At 37.8% G+C, this 13,335-nt stretch overlaps 1 protein-coding gene across 6 annotated transcripts in view; it reads right to left on the bottom strand.

Moving 5' to 3' along the window:
- LOC117400282 (protein cordon-bleu-like) overlaps window positions 1-13,335 on the bottom strand; it is a 112,748-nt gene that overhangs the window by 45,536 nt on the left and 53,877 nt on the right. For all 6 annotated transcript variants that reach the window (XM_034920487.2, XM_059022286.1, XM_034920510.2 and 3 more), the window contains one exon: window positions 8,794-8,970. In XM_034920487.2, coding sequence (XP_034776378.2) covers window positions 8,794-8,970 — 177 coding nt within the window. The remainder of the gene's footprint in view (window positions 1-8,793; window positions 8,971-13,335) is intronic.

The following is a 13,335-nucleotide window of genomic DNA, read 5'->3' as shown; positions in this document are numbered from 1 at the left end:
ACGGTGCCGTCCCTAGGGTACCAGCAATGGTAGTGCCTGGGATGCATTGGAATGACACAGGGCAAACCACGTGACCGTACTAGCAATGGCAAGGTCCCAGCCACATACACAAACAGTAGTGTAAACAAAAAGGGTGAAAAAAACTGCAAAACAAAAACACACTTCAAAAATCAAAAAAAAAACTAAAAAGGTGGCCAGTACAGGGGTCGAGTGCTACCTCCGCTATAAGGAGGGTCGCGCTGTCAAAGTACACGCGCTACACACCCCTCACTGTACTGTAAGAGGATCGCTCTAGATCCACATAAACTAACGCTACTCACTATACTGTATGAGGATCGCTCTTGATCCACATAAACTAACGCTACTCTATGGCACTTCTTACTTGTTTTGGCTTGCTCTTCTGAGTATAAAGGGCTGACTCTTTGAGTGCTGTTTAGCCGGCTGTTTGTTTCTCTCCCTCCCAGAGTAGTCCTGCACCATTTTTCATCTGTAACCTCAAGCAACCTGGGTGTGTAGCACAGCGTCTTTATGTTTGGTCGGACGCACCTCAGGTCCCGCCCCTCAGCCAATCAGGGATTCACGGTTCAAGCAAATGACTGACAGCGTGGTACCCCTGGAGCAGTGGTTCCCAACCCTGGTCCTGGGGAACTCCTGAGCTCTCAATTACTTAACTAGACCCTTAATTGATCTGATAATTTGCTTAATTAGATCTTTTAAATTGTTTTCAGCTCTTAAACAGTTGCAGAGTTCAAGTTACTTATAAAATGTTATTTATTTATTTATTGCATTTATATAGCGCTTTTTATACAAAAGTATCACAAAGCACTGTACAGTACATAGCAGAAAAAAAGAACAAACCACAACTCCTGCAAATAACTAGGTGCTAATCCATTCAGGGCCTTGTAAGTTAACAGCAAAATTTTAAAATCAATTCTGTACTGCATGGGAGCCAGTGAAAAGAGGCCAAAAACATGGGTAATATGTTCACTTTTCCTGGTTTTAGTCAGAATTCTAGCAGTGGTATTCTGAACAAACTGCAAGCGGGATACCACACGTTTTGGTACACCAGAAAAAAGTGCATTACAATAATCAATTCTAGATGAAATAAAGGCATGCATTAGTCTGTCAGCATCAGATACAGAAATAATTGGTCTAAGTTTGGGTATATTTCTCAAATGGTAAAAAGATACTTTAGTAACTTCCCTAATATGAGTCTGAAATGATAGATCAGGATCAAAGATGACCCCCAAACACTTAATTTCTAGTTTAAGTTTTGATGAGAGACTGCAAGGGTCGAACTCATGTAATCCCACATTTCCTTAGTTCTGTGATCCCACTAGCATAACCTCTGTTTTTATCTGAATTCAACATTAAAAAATTCTGTGGTATCCAATGCTTGATGTCTGTAAGGCAAGTAGCTAATAACACCCATGCAGTAGAAATTTCTGTCTTTAGGGGCAAATATAGCTGGGTATCATCAGCATAGCAATGGAAGTTCACTCCGTGTTTGCGGATAATGTCACCTAACAGTAGCATATATAATAAAAACAGCAAGGTACCTAGAATGGAGCCCTGTGGAACACCACAGACAACTTCCGATAATGCCGATTTTACCTCCCCAATAGAGACGAACTGTTCTTATCAGAAAGATAAGATTTGAACCAGGATAGTACAAGGCCAGACAGTCCTACTGTGCTTTCAAGACGATTCAGTAGGATGGAATGGTCTACAGTATCAAAGGCAGCACTTAGATCAAGAAGAGTTAATACTGATGGCCAGAGCCAGAGTGAGACCTTATCAGCAGATCGTTCACAACTCTGACAAGGGCCGTCTCGGTGCTATGTGCAGCACGAAAACCAGACTGAAACTTCTCGAATATACCATTATGAGTTAGAAATGTTTTGAGTTGCAACAACTCTCTCTAGAACCTTATCTAAGAATGGTAGGTTGGAGATTGGCCTATAGTTATTGAGGACTTTAGGGTCCAGATTGTGTCTACCACAGCTACCTTAAGTGCTGAGGGAACTATACTGGAGGAAAGTGAACCATTTATAATTTTTAAAATGTGGGTATTCAATAATACCAAGAACATCTTTTAATAGTTTTGTAGGAATAGGATCGAGGGAGCATGTAGTAGCTCTCATATGTCGAACTAGCTCTGTCAGTTCCTGTAAGGTAATCAAAGAAAAAGCCCCCTGTGGCAGAGACAGAATGATTCTTGGTGATAAATCTCCCTCCCGACTTGTGAGGGCGCTGGGTAAAGGGAACAGAGTGCCCTGGACTGGATGGCCAGACAATTAATTCCCAGGGTTAGGCAGAAGTCGGCCATCTAGAAAGGGGGCAGTGCTACGGTACACAAAATCATCAACCCGGAAGGAATACGATGTGCAGTCGTGGATTGGAGGAGTGGTTGCAATCATTAACCAAGGGGGTATGATTGACAGTATACAAGAGGGCGTAGTGAGGTGATCTCTTCCTTTGTTAACGTTAATTCTGAACAGAAGGAGAACCCGTATTGTTATCGTGAGTGTTTTGTTTGTTTTGTTGTGTCTAAAATACTTGTTTGTTGTTATTAGACAGCAGCAGTGTGGAGTAGTGGTTAGGGCTCTGGACTCTGGACCGGAGGGTTGTGGGTTCAATCCCCAGTGGGGGACACTGCTGTTGTACCCTTGAGCAAGGTACTTTACCTAGATTGCTCCAGTAAAAACCCAACTGTATATATGGGTAATTGTATGTAAAATAATGTGATATCTGTATAATGTGAAATAATGTATAATGTGATATCTTGTAACAATTGTAAGTCGCCCTGGATAAGGGTGTCTGCTAAGAAATAAATAATAATAATAATAATAATAATAATAATAATAATAATAATAATAATAATAATAATAATAATAACATGATCCAGAGCTGTCACTTAAGGCCAGCACAAAAACCGGACAACACTGAATTAAGTCACGATTAATTGTATTTGCACAATGAGCAATACAGCACTCACTACGGACTTGTGATCATGTTTGTGTTTATTGTTGGTGATTATATAATCGGGAGTATTATTTCGGGACTGAACCTTTGAATTAAACAGAGCAATACACCACGCTGTGTATTGCCTGTTATCACTTATTATTTACTGTTGTCATCAGACTGTGGATTACAAATAAATAAACCATCATTTCACCAGTACTTTGTTGTTTGTCCTTGTCTTGAGCATTGCATCACCCCTACATGCATACTGCAAACCACTTTGCCACAAGCCCATAGTAGCCCTAATCCTTTCCGGTCCGATGTCGGACCCTGTCTAACATCATCAAAAAGATGTCAAGCACAGGTCTCTATTAGTTTTTTCTCCGGAAAACACTTTCAATGGCCGAGTGAGGCTGAGAGGCTGAGAGGCTGATAGAAGCCAAAAAAAAAGGAGGCAGATCCGAGCAATACGCATTGTCCCTTCATCACAGACATAACATGGACATAAACAAATAAGATAGCTGCTTCCACATCCAGCGCTCAAAGAATATCACGGACATTTGACAAGCTTTTCAAGATGTTATAGTAATAAAATAATGACTTGGATAGCATTATTGAGGAGTTTGGTGATAAAACGAGTGATCAGGAGATGATTTATCAGTATGTCCTACTATGAAGATATATGTGAAAAATACAGCAAACAAGGAGTGGGGCAGGGCTGGAGATGCAGTACTGAGTGTCCTGTTGACATGCAGTGCATTTTAACCCTTTGAGTAGTACGAACGTACCAGTACATTCACTGCTGTCTGGTCCCCAGGAAGTACAAATGTACCGGTACGTTCTGCAACTTTAAACTTGAATTACTGAGCCTACAAAACTCCTGATGACAAGATATTGTAACACTAGGTTTCTGTAACACCTTTTATTGGTCTCTTGTGCCGTCTGCTAGATATTAACTGAATTACAAACAATAAACCATCACAAAAATTACAGCGATGTCTGTATTGGCGAAAACTGCTCATTGAGAAAGAAGTATTAGAAATAATACTGAATTCAGATTCCGATTTAAATTCAAATACATACAATTCTTGCACTGAATCGGATGTCAGCAAGTGTATCAGTGAAGGCGTAAGTGAAGAATATCAACATCAAGCGACAGCGAAGAGGCGGCCCCAAGCTCTGTGCGTTGCTCCATGCTTCAAGGAGTATCATACGCTGAAGCATTAGACACTCTCACTCCCTCCGGTCCCACAACCTGTTTACCCGGATATGATTTATTCATGTCTCTCTCTCTCACTCCTCACTCTCTCCCTCTAGTTCAGCCTTTTTTGTTGTTGTTGTGGCTGCTCCCCCCTATTGTTAATTGTTTATTGTCTACCTGTTATTTTTTAGTCAAAACCTTTCCCTATGACAAAATAAAACATTATATTTATTTGTTTTATTTATTTACAGTAAAAATTATTTGTCTGTATTTCGTCAGTGTTCATTCACATACATACAAACATATAGCAATAAAATTACTTTTAAACAGTGCATGTAAAATAAACAGTGCGTGTCAAAATAAATTGGACCTGACGCGCCTGACAGGTGCTGAATAAATGGACCGCAAAGGGTTAATAGGTGTAGTTGGTAAAATTGTGCTGGAGTCCTCCTTAACAGAAGATGTCTGTGGAATCTCATTTCTGATGTCTAGTATTTTATTTTTAAAGAAATGTAAGAAGTCATTGCAGCTGTGAGAGAAGCTAATGTCAATGGTAGGACTATTAGGGGAAGGATTAATTAATTTATCTAGGGTAGCAAAAAGAAATCTAGGATTATTTGTATTTGTTTCAATTAAATTAGAATAATATTATGATCTAGCCAACGCCAGAGCCTTCCTATATTTAACCAGGTGGCCTTTCATGCGATGTAATGAACATGCAATTTAGATTCCTGCCATCTCCGTTCTATTTTACGACCATCATATTTCATCTTACGAGTTGTATCATTTTTTAAAAGACACTCTAGTTTTGATTGGCGCTACAGTATCTAAGATTCCAGTCAAGGTGGTGTTGTAGGTATTAACCAGCTCATCTACTGATGAGGACTCAGAGAGTGATAATGAGCTCAAGACATTAGAAAGCGTAACAGCAGTTGAAGAATTAATTACCCGGGATTTAAATGTATGGTCCACAGTCTTTGTAGATACTGGCAGATTCGCCTCAAAAAGAATGGCAAGATGATCAGAAATAGTAAGATCTAGGGTTATGACTTTCTTAACAGCTAAACCACGAGAAATTACCAGATCTAAAGTATGGCCACGATTATGCGTATGACCTTTGCCATGCAGGATATAATCAAAGGAATCCAGTAGCCTCAGAAAATACAAGGAGTTAGAATCAGAATCAATTTCAACATTATTATTTATTTCTTTAGCAGACGGCCTTATCCAGGGCGACTTACAATTGTTACAAGATATCACATTATTTTTACATACAATTAGTCATTTATACAGTTTGGTTTTTACTGGAAGAATCTAGGTAAAGTACCTTGCTCAAGGGTACAGCAGCAGCGTCCCCCACCTGGGATTGACCCCACGACCCTCTGGTCAAGAGTCCAGAGCCCTAACCACTTGTCACACGGCTGGCTGAGTGGTGCCATCAGATCCAAGAAATGAATAACACACAGGACAGATGAAATGAAATGATGAAGACGCTTTATTATAAATAAAAAGGTTTTAACAAAACACAGGACACGGCACTTGCGCCAAAATAAATAGACAAACAAAACAGATTAACACTACACAGACTGGACGAACAGACAGACGAACACGGTGAGTTTTAAACAAGTAACAATTATTATTTTAGTTTATTTCCCTTAACTTTACCTCCTTCTCCACACCCGTTCTCCACTCACCGAACACACAACCCCGAGTGAGTAAAACGTGCATCTATATATACTGTTGTACTGGGATTCAATTACTAATTAATTATTCACTTGAATCCCAGCACGTGAATTAATTATGTGCAACCTCGTGCTCACATATTAAATACTTTAAATGCAAGTGAAGTGATAGGGCAATCCGGTGCCTAAATACAATTATACATTTTAAATACTCATGCTCATTACCCACATTATATCCCGTGTACCAACTACAATACACCAACATTAACACACGTACCATACAACATAAAACACAAATGCACACGGGGCGGGGTACATTGCCACACCACTACTCCACACTGCTGGATTATTTTTAACATAAAGTTAAAATCACCCAATAAAAGAATCCTATCATATTTGACTGTCAATATAGATAGCAGATCCCCAAATTCAGTCAGAAATAGCGGGTTTGACTTTGGTGGTCGATAAATAGTTACAATATGAAAAGGTAATGGACAGTTTAATGTCAAGGTTAAAACTTCAAAAGATGAATAACCTTCAACAATTTCCAAGCCATGTTTCAGTTAAAGAGAGAACATCAATGTTGTAAGCCTGAGTAAAATCACTAATTAACAGAGCCTTATTAGACAGAGACCTGACATTAAATAAACCTTGGCGTAAATTGGTCCAATCAAGGGCATGTGATTGAGCAGGGGTAATAGGAATTTGATGAAAGTTACTGTAGCACACACCTCTGTGTTTACTCAGCGGGAATGGCAGGATACTTTAACCTGAATTTTAAATGCCTCTTCAGATTCCCTCCCCTCCCGTTCCTAGTTTTAGCTAGCTTGAAATCTTGAAATTAAGGTTCATGTTAAGTAATTGAGAGCTCAGTTGGAATGAAAACCAGCAGACAAAGGGGGTCCCCAGGACTAGGGTTGGGAACCACTGCCCTGGAGCATCCGAGCTGCTCCTGCAGAGGCTCACATGCACCGAGAAGCCAGTAACAAGCCCACCCCTGTCACAGGCAGTAATGGTCAAGAATACAAAAACAACCTTGTTTTTTTTTTATCACCAGCTATAGCCAAAATTTCACAAATCTCCTAACCAATTACTGTGATTGCACAATAACTCAACCCACATCCCTAACCAACCCGTCATCATTACCCCTGACCAAAGCAGATACAAAATTTAAAAACACAGAAGTTTGTTATGCCATGACAATTATAGTAGGATTGTAACATTTCACTTTGATCGGATCACAACATTGTTAAGGATCTCAGCATTCTAATGATATATTTCGAGATCACAAGGTCAATTATATTTTCTTCTTTATTTCCTCCAATGTCCTCAATTAGTAAACATAGTTTGCTGTAAGACATGGGTGGTTATTAAATGTCAGAATGTCTCAGTAGTTATACTGTACAACATTAATAAAAGCAGTCATATGCATTCATCAGTACACTAATGCTTCGTGAATAAAGTCTGCTGGATCCTATTATTTCAGCTCTCACGCATCTTCAGATGTGCAAATTGGAAGCCTCATTGAAGCAGCTCTGCTTGATCAGTAATAATGATTACCCTTTACTCTTTTATCACACTGCTAACATAGCTAGCTTAGGGGCTCTGCAATTCTTTGTCAGGCACACTGCATTTCGTTTGTTTTCTTTGTAGAAATATTGACCCGCCTAGTTAGCACCACTCAATGGTGCTAACTGTGAATTATCAGAGTAATCTTACCTATTGTATTCTTCTTGTTGTTCGACTCCCTTTTCTGTATCAGTCATCACATCCTTGTAACTTTTTAAAGCACCACTGCAGCTCAGCAGAGCTCTGAGAATCATGTCTAACCACTAAGCACATCTGGTACATCAGGGTAACCAGTAACCTGTTCTCTTGCAGCACTGTACCGTTGGTGAATGCAAGAAATGAGAAATACCACTAAAACAAATGAGTGTTTCAAGGGGACAGGTTAATGGGTTTAGTATACCAAATGTACTTGGAGGTTAGACATGGTTCTGCGAGCTATAGTGAGACCACATAGGGGCTTTTTCTTTGCCAGTAAGTGATGACTTTGTATTGTATATCCATACCAAACTGCTCAGTAATGCTTGCCACTGTTCAAATCTAGATTATGTACATAATATATTTTTTTGAATCTTTTGAACTGTGTGCTGTATAACATTTGTTCAATTTACACCTCAGACAAATATTGAACTAGGTAGATTCAAGTTACTGGTTTATTTCAGATCAATAACAAGTTATTGGTCTTCAAAGATAATTTCTTTTTTGAGCCTTGTTTCTTAAAAAAAAAAAAAACTTGTTATATCAAAAATATGTTTAAGGTTATGAACAATCGAAGATCTATCCTAGACCCTAGAAAAAAAAAATTGCCAGAGAATTCTGTGTATTTTATACTGAGTGCATCTTCAGTATAGTTATGAATATTTTGTAAGAAAAGACACACAAAGAAAGTCTGTGAAGAGTGGTTTTACAAGTAGTGAAGCTGACAGCAAAGCCCAGAAGTAGCTGATTCAGTGCACAGCATTTCAGCAGGGGGGTTACATCACAGATACCAATTTAACAATCAGAAAAACCACTGAGCCACAGAGCTGGCCTAAACTTCTAGAAACATCCATTTTCACAAGATACAGAAAACATTGCAACATGAAGAGTGTTAAACGGACACGAACACACTGTATACCGTCTTCTGTTTTTAAATTGCAACTTAAAATATATAATATAATAATCACACACCAGTATGGGTTGCTAGTTAACAGCAACAAACGGGTGGGTAAGGAATTGAGCTCGGTAGGGAGGATTTTTAATAAGGTAGCTGTGAATTGTAAACTACAGCACAGAAAGTAATTATAGTCCTTTTAAAATGACTCCAACTATTGTACTGATACCTTTTTTAGAACCTCCCACCCTCTGCAAAAATGGCACAAGCAGTCCAGTGCCACTCACCTGGGTGGCCTCCTGTGAGCTGTGCAGTGAGGATAGCCCTGCAGGAGGTGGCGGCGCTCTGCGTTTCTTTAGATCTTCTTTTGGACACATTCTTGGGATGTTGCCAACAGACAGCGATGGACCCAGTGTACCGGGGCGGGCATTCACAGCGGGGGTACTTGGAACTGTTGAGTAGCCCTACAAATAAACAGTAAAGGATCACACCTGTAATACTTCAACAGGTAAATGTTGTCAGTGAAATTCTTTGAATATGTGACACTGGAAAAAAAAAAAGCGCAGCAGAAGGCCCACCTTCACACAAACAGCACTATGTGACCAAGAGATAAGAGAGACCTAAAACCCTAGATTATAAAAAAAAAACAACAAAGAAAACAAAAAAAAACAAAACAAACACAACATTGAGATTACCACTGAAAGAATTAACTTCAGGATCTACTGAATAATGTATTGAACTAAGAGCCTTAAAGTGGGCCCTCAAAGTTTTTTGGCAATGGGCACATTTGTTTAACAAGACTTTAAAAGATTAATTGTTCTCCTCACAAAACATCAATATTGCAGTAGTCATTAGATGTGGGGACCACTGGTTTAAGAGTTTAAGGATAGCGATATTAAGATCCGGTGCTTAAATTATATATATATATATATATATATATATATATATATATATATATATATATATATATATATAAGATGGATTGCATTAAAAAAACACATATACTAGTTTTTCTGAATTTCCCATTTCTTACTGGAGTTCTTCTGGCTGGATCCCCACACCTCGGGATATTTATAGGTCATTGATTAAATGAGCTGTGCTGGTCTCCAAGAGGGCCTTGGCTTCCTGGTCACTGTTCTCAGTAGTCAATAAAATCTTTCAAAATGTTCATTACTGGTGAGGTGGTGTTGATCTGTCTCTCATTCACAGCTCTGCTGCCAAAAACCACACAACTATTATGTTGAGCAATATCCTTTTCTGGGGCGTTTTAATCAAAATGTATTTATATGGTTATTTTAGGGACTAGTCTCACTAACGCACAGTGCAATTATAAGTATAAGCTGGCATGTGCATATCTGACTAATTGCAGCGAAATATGAAACTAGGCAAATAATACACCATTAGTACCTTCAAAAACAAACTTTAATTACATCAAACCCAACTATGAAACAAAAACAAAAAACAAAAAAAAATCAAAACAAAGATACAAAAAAATCAAATTTAAACTCCCATGTAAGTGCAGTCATGCAAATATTGAACATTATTTTGTGTCAATAACATTCCAGTTTGTTAAATATTGTTGTTGTTGCAATCAGAGTTTTATACAAAAACAAAAATTTGAAATGCAGAATTCATGCAATGTAGTAAGTCTAGTATTAGATAGAAATGGTTATCAAGCTGAAGCATAACATTTCAAAGGCATTTTTGTAAGAATACAATAGTGCTTTTTGTAGTGTACAATAATAATTAAAGAATGTTTTAAATTAAGTAAATGTTTAACACACCACAGATAACGCAGCACAGACAAAGGGGGCATACATTTCAAGGTTGTTTTTTTTTTGGTTTTTTTTTTTGCTAGAAAGCACTTTTACACCAGAGAATAATAGTTAAACATATGAATTGTCTTCCAGATAAACAATTATAGCAATCATCAACAAGGGATAGAACTGCTAAAAACAGACAAGCAACAATGAACCAAGCTGCCTGTTCTATGTCTCATGGCTTTACAGGACGCTATTTGGAATCCATTTCCAGCTGCCATGATAAGCTCCCTCTGCTGGTAAATGACTATGGGTTGAGTATGTTTGCATGTATTGTTTTTCTAATACATAAGAAAGTTTACAAACGAGAGGAGGCCATTCGGCCCATCTTGCTTGTTTGGTTGTTAGTAGCTTATTGATCCCAGAATCTCATCAAGCAGCTTCTTGAAGGATTCCATGGTGTCAGCTTCAACAACATTACTGGGGAGTTGGTTCCAGACCCTCACAATTCTCTGTGTAAAAAAGTGCCTCCTATTTTCTGTTCTGAATGCCCCTTTATCTAATCTCCATTTGTGACCCCTGGTCCTTGTTTCCTTTTTCAGGTTGAAAAAGTCCCTTTGACATTGTCAATACCTTTTACAATTTTGAATGCTTGAATCAGATCGCCGCGTAGTCTTCTTTGTTTAAGACTAAATAGACTCAGTTCTTTAAGTCTGTCTGCATATGATATGCCTTTTAAACCCGGAATAATTCTGATCGCTCTTCTTTGCACTCTTTCTAGAGCAGCAATATCCTTTTTGTAGCGAGGTGACCAGAACTGAACACATTATTCTAGATGAGGTCTTACTAATGCAAGTTTTAACATTACAGTACTTCCCTTGATTTAAATTCAACACTTTTCACTACATATCCAAGCATCTTGTTGGCTTTTTTTTTTTATAGCTTCCCCATATTGTCTAGATGAACACATTTCTGAGTCAATATAAACTCCTTGGTCTTTTTCATAGATTCCTTCTTCAATTTCAGTATTTCCCATCAGGGGCCAACCAGGATTTGTGCCGGTACCTCTAGTTAAAAATCTCATAAAATGCTTTCTTTTTAAATTGTCAACACAGTTGTATGAAGTCTGCAAGTTCTTGCGTGCGCGCTAAAGACGTACGTACTACTACTTTGTATATGATGTAGAATATCTGAATGTAAACATCTTAAGAGCTCCTAGTCCCTTTAGCAATTCTGCTTCTGTTATGCTAAAGTTATTTAAAACTGGATAGGAACAGGTCGACATGTGGGGCATGTTGTCCGTATCCTCCTTTGTAAAAACTTGTGAAAAGTAATCATTTAATATATTTTTTTCTCTTCATCTATGAATTGGTTTTAGCCCCCTTAGCTATGCTCATTTCTATCTCTCTCTTCGCCTTTCTAACTTCCTTTTTGACTTGTTTTTTGCAGTTCCAAGTACTCTTTGTGTGTACTTTGTTTTTGGTACCTTTTAAACGCTCTATAAAGTGCCTTTTTTTATGAATATTTTTTTTAATTGATCTATTAAACCATTTTGGCCATTTTGATTTAGATTTGTCTACTTTTGGGATGTAGATTTGTCTACTTTTGGGATTGTTTTGCGCCTCTAGTACTACATTTTTAAAAAACAGCCATCCTTTTTCTGTGGAAGTTTAATCTATTTTACTCCAATCTACTTCTGTTAGTCTCTGTTTCATACCTTCATAGTTTGCCTTTCTAAAATTGTAAACTAGCTTTAGTCATTACTTTTTGGGTTTTCAAAAGCACTTCAAATGAGACCATGTTGTGGTCTGAGTTTACCAATGGTTCTCTGACCTCTGTTTTAGTTATTATGTCTTTGTTACTTGAAAAGACTAAATCAAGGCATGCCTCCCCTCTAGTAGGTGCCTTGACAAATTGCGTTAGGAAGCAGTCATTTGTCATTTCCACCATTTAAATTTCATCTGTCGTGCTCCCCATCGGGTTTTCCCATTTTATATGGGGGAAGTTGAAATCCTCCATTAATATGGCTTCTCCTTTGCTGCACACATTTCTAATGTCATTGTATAACAGATTATTTTGCTTGGTGCCTGAATGTGGCGGTCTATAGCATGCCCCTATTATTATGCCCTTTGAATTTTTGTCCATTATATTAACCCATATTGATTCTGCTTTGTTTTTTTTCTTCCAGATTTAACACCTGGGCTTCAAGACTATTTTGATGTATAGCATTACCCCTGCCTGTCTTTCCTATATACCCACTAATATTATATTCATCTCTATCACTCTCGGATAACCAAGTTTCTGTAACACCTATCACATCATAGTTACTTGTTAGTGCAGTAGCTTCAAGATTTCAAGATTTCTAATTGTGATTGTAATAAAGACAATTATAATTGTCTTTGTATTTGTATTCATATGTGCAATAGTCAAATGGAAGCTTGCTCTTGAAATCATTTTAACACTTGAGTTTTTTGCCTGGATGATATACTGGAGCCTTTTTCAATGGTGGATTAGGGTAATTAGTTTGGGAGTAAAATTGAACAAAACATATTTAGTACACAGGAATAAGAAAGTAAATAGTGAGAATGTTATAAAAATTCACTTTAACACAGTAATCATTTTCTATATTCAACTTACTCATTAAAAAAAAGACATTTCCTGCTGGTTTCCCATAGCTTGATTAACACTAACCTTGGAATATCTATTGTCTGTGAAATCAGGTGTACACATATTTCAGTAAGGCAACTGGGTTAATCCCAGGACTAAGTGGTAGAAAAAAAGAAGGGGATGCTTTTATTATTGCACTTGCAATAGTACCAAGCAGAGCAACTTGACTAATTCCAGCACTATATATAACCAGTTCTCTATCCAGTGCTATTATTCCTTCTTCGTAGCTAAAATAAATTTACAACTAGGAGTCCATGAAGCCTTCCTTTTATTATTAATGATCTCTAGAGGAGCTCCTGCCAGCATAACTAAACTAAAATGACCTACATTTGTTATCATGCATGGAACCCAGATTTAAAATCCACCAAACACTCATTGGATCTGGCAAGCATTCATTCGCAT

This window comes from Acipenser ruthenus, chromosome 4 (genome assembly GCF_902713425.1).
Source record: "Acipenser ruthenus chromosome 4, fAciRut3.2 maternal haplotype, whole genome shotgun sequence".
NCBI lineage: Eukaryota > Metazoa > Chordata > Actinopteri > Acipenseriformes > Acipenseridae > Acipenser > Acipenser ruthenus.
Note: the sequence above shows the minus strand (reverse complement) of the source record. Positions and strands in the feature narration are given on the sequence as shown.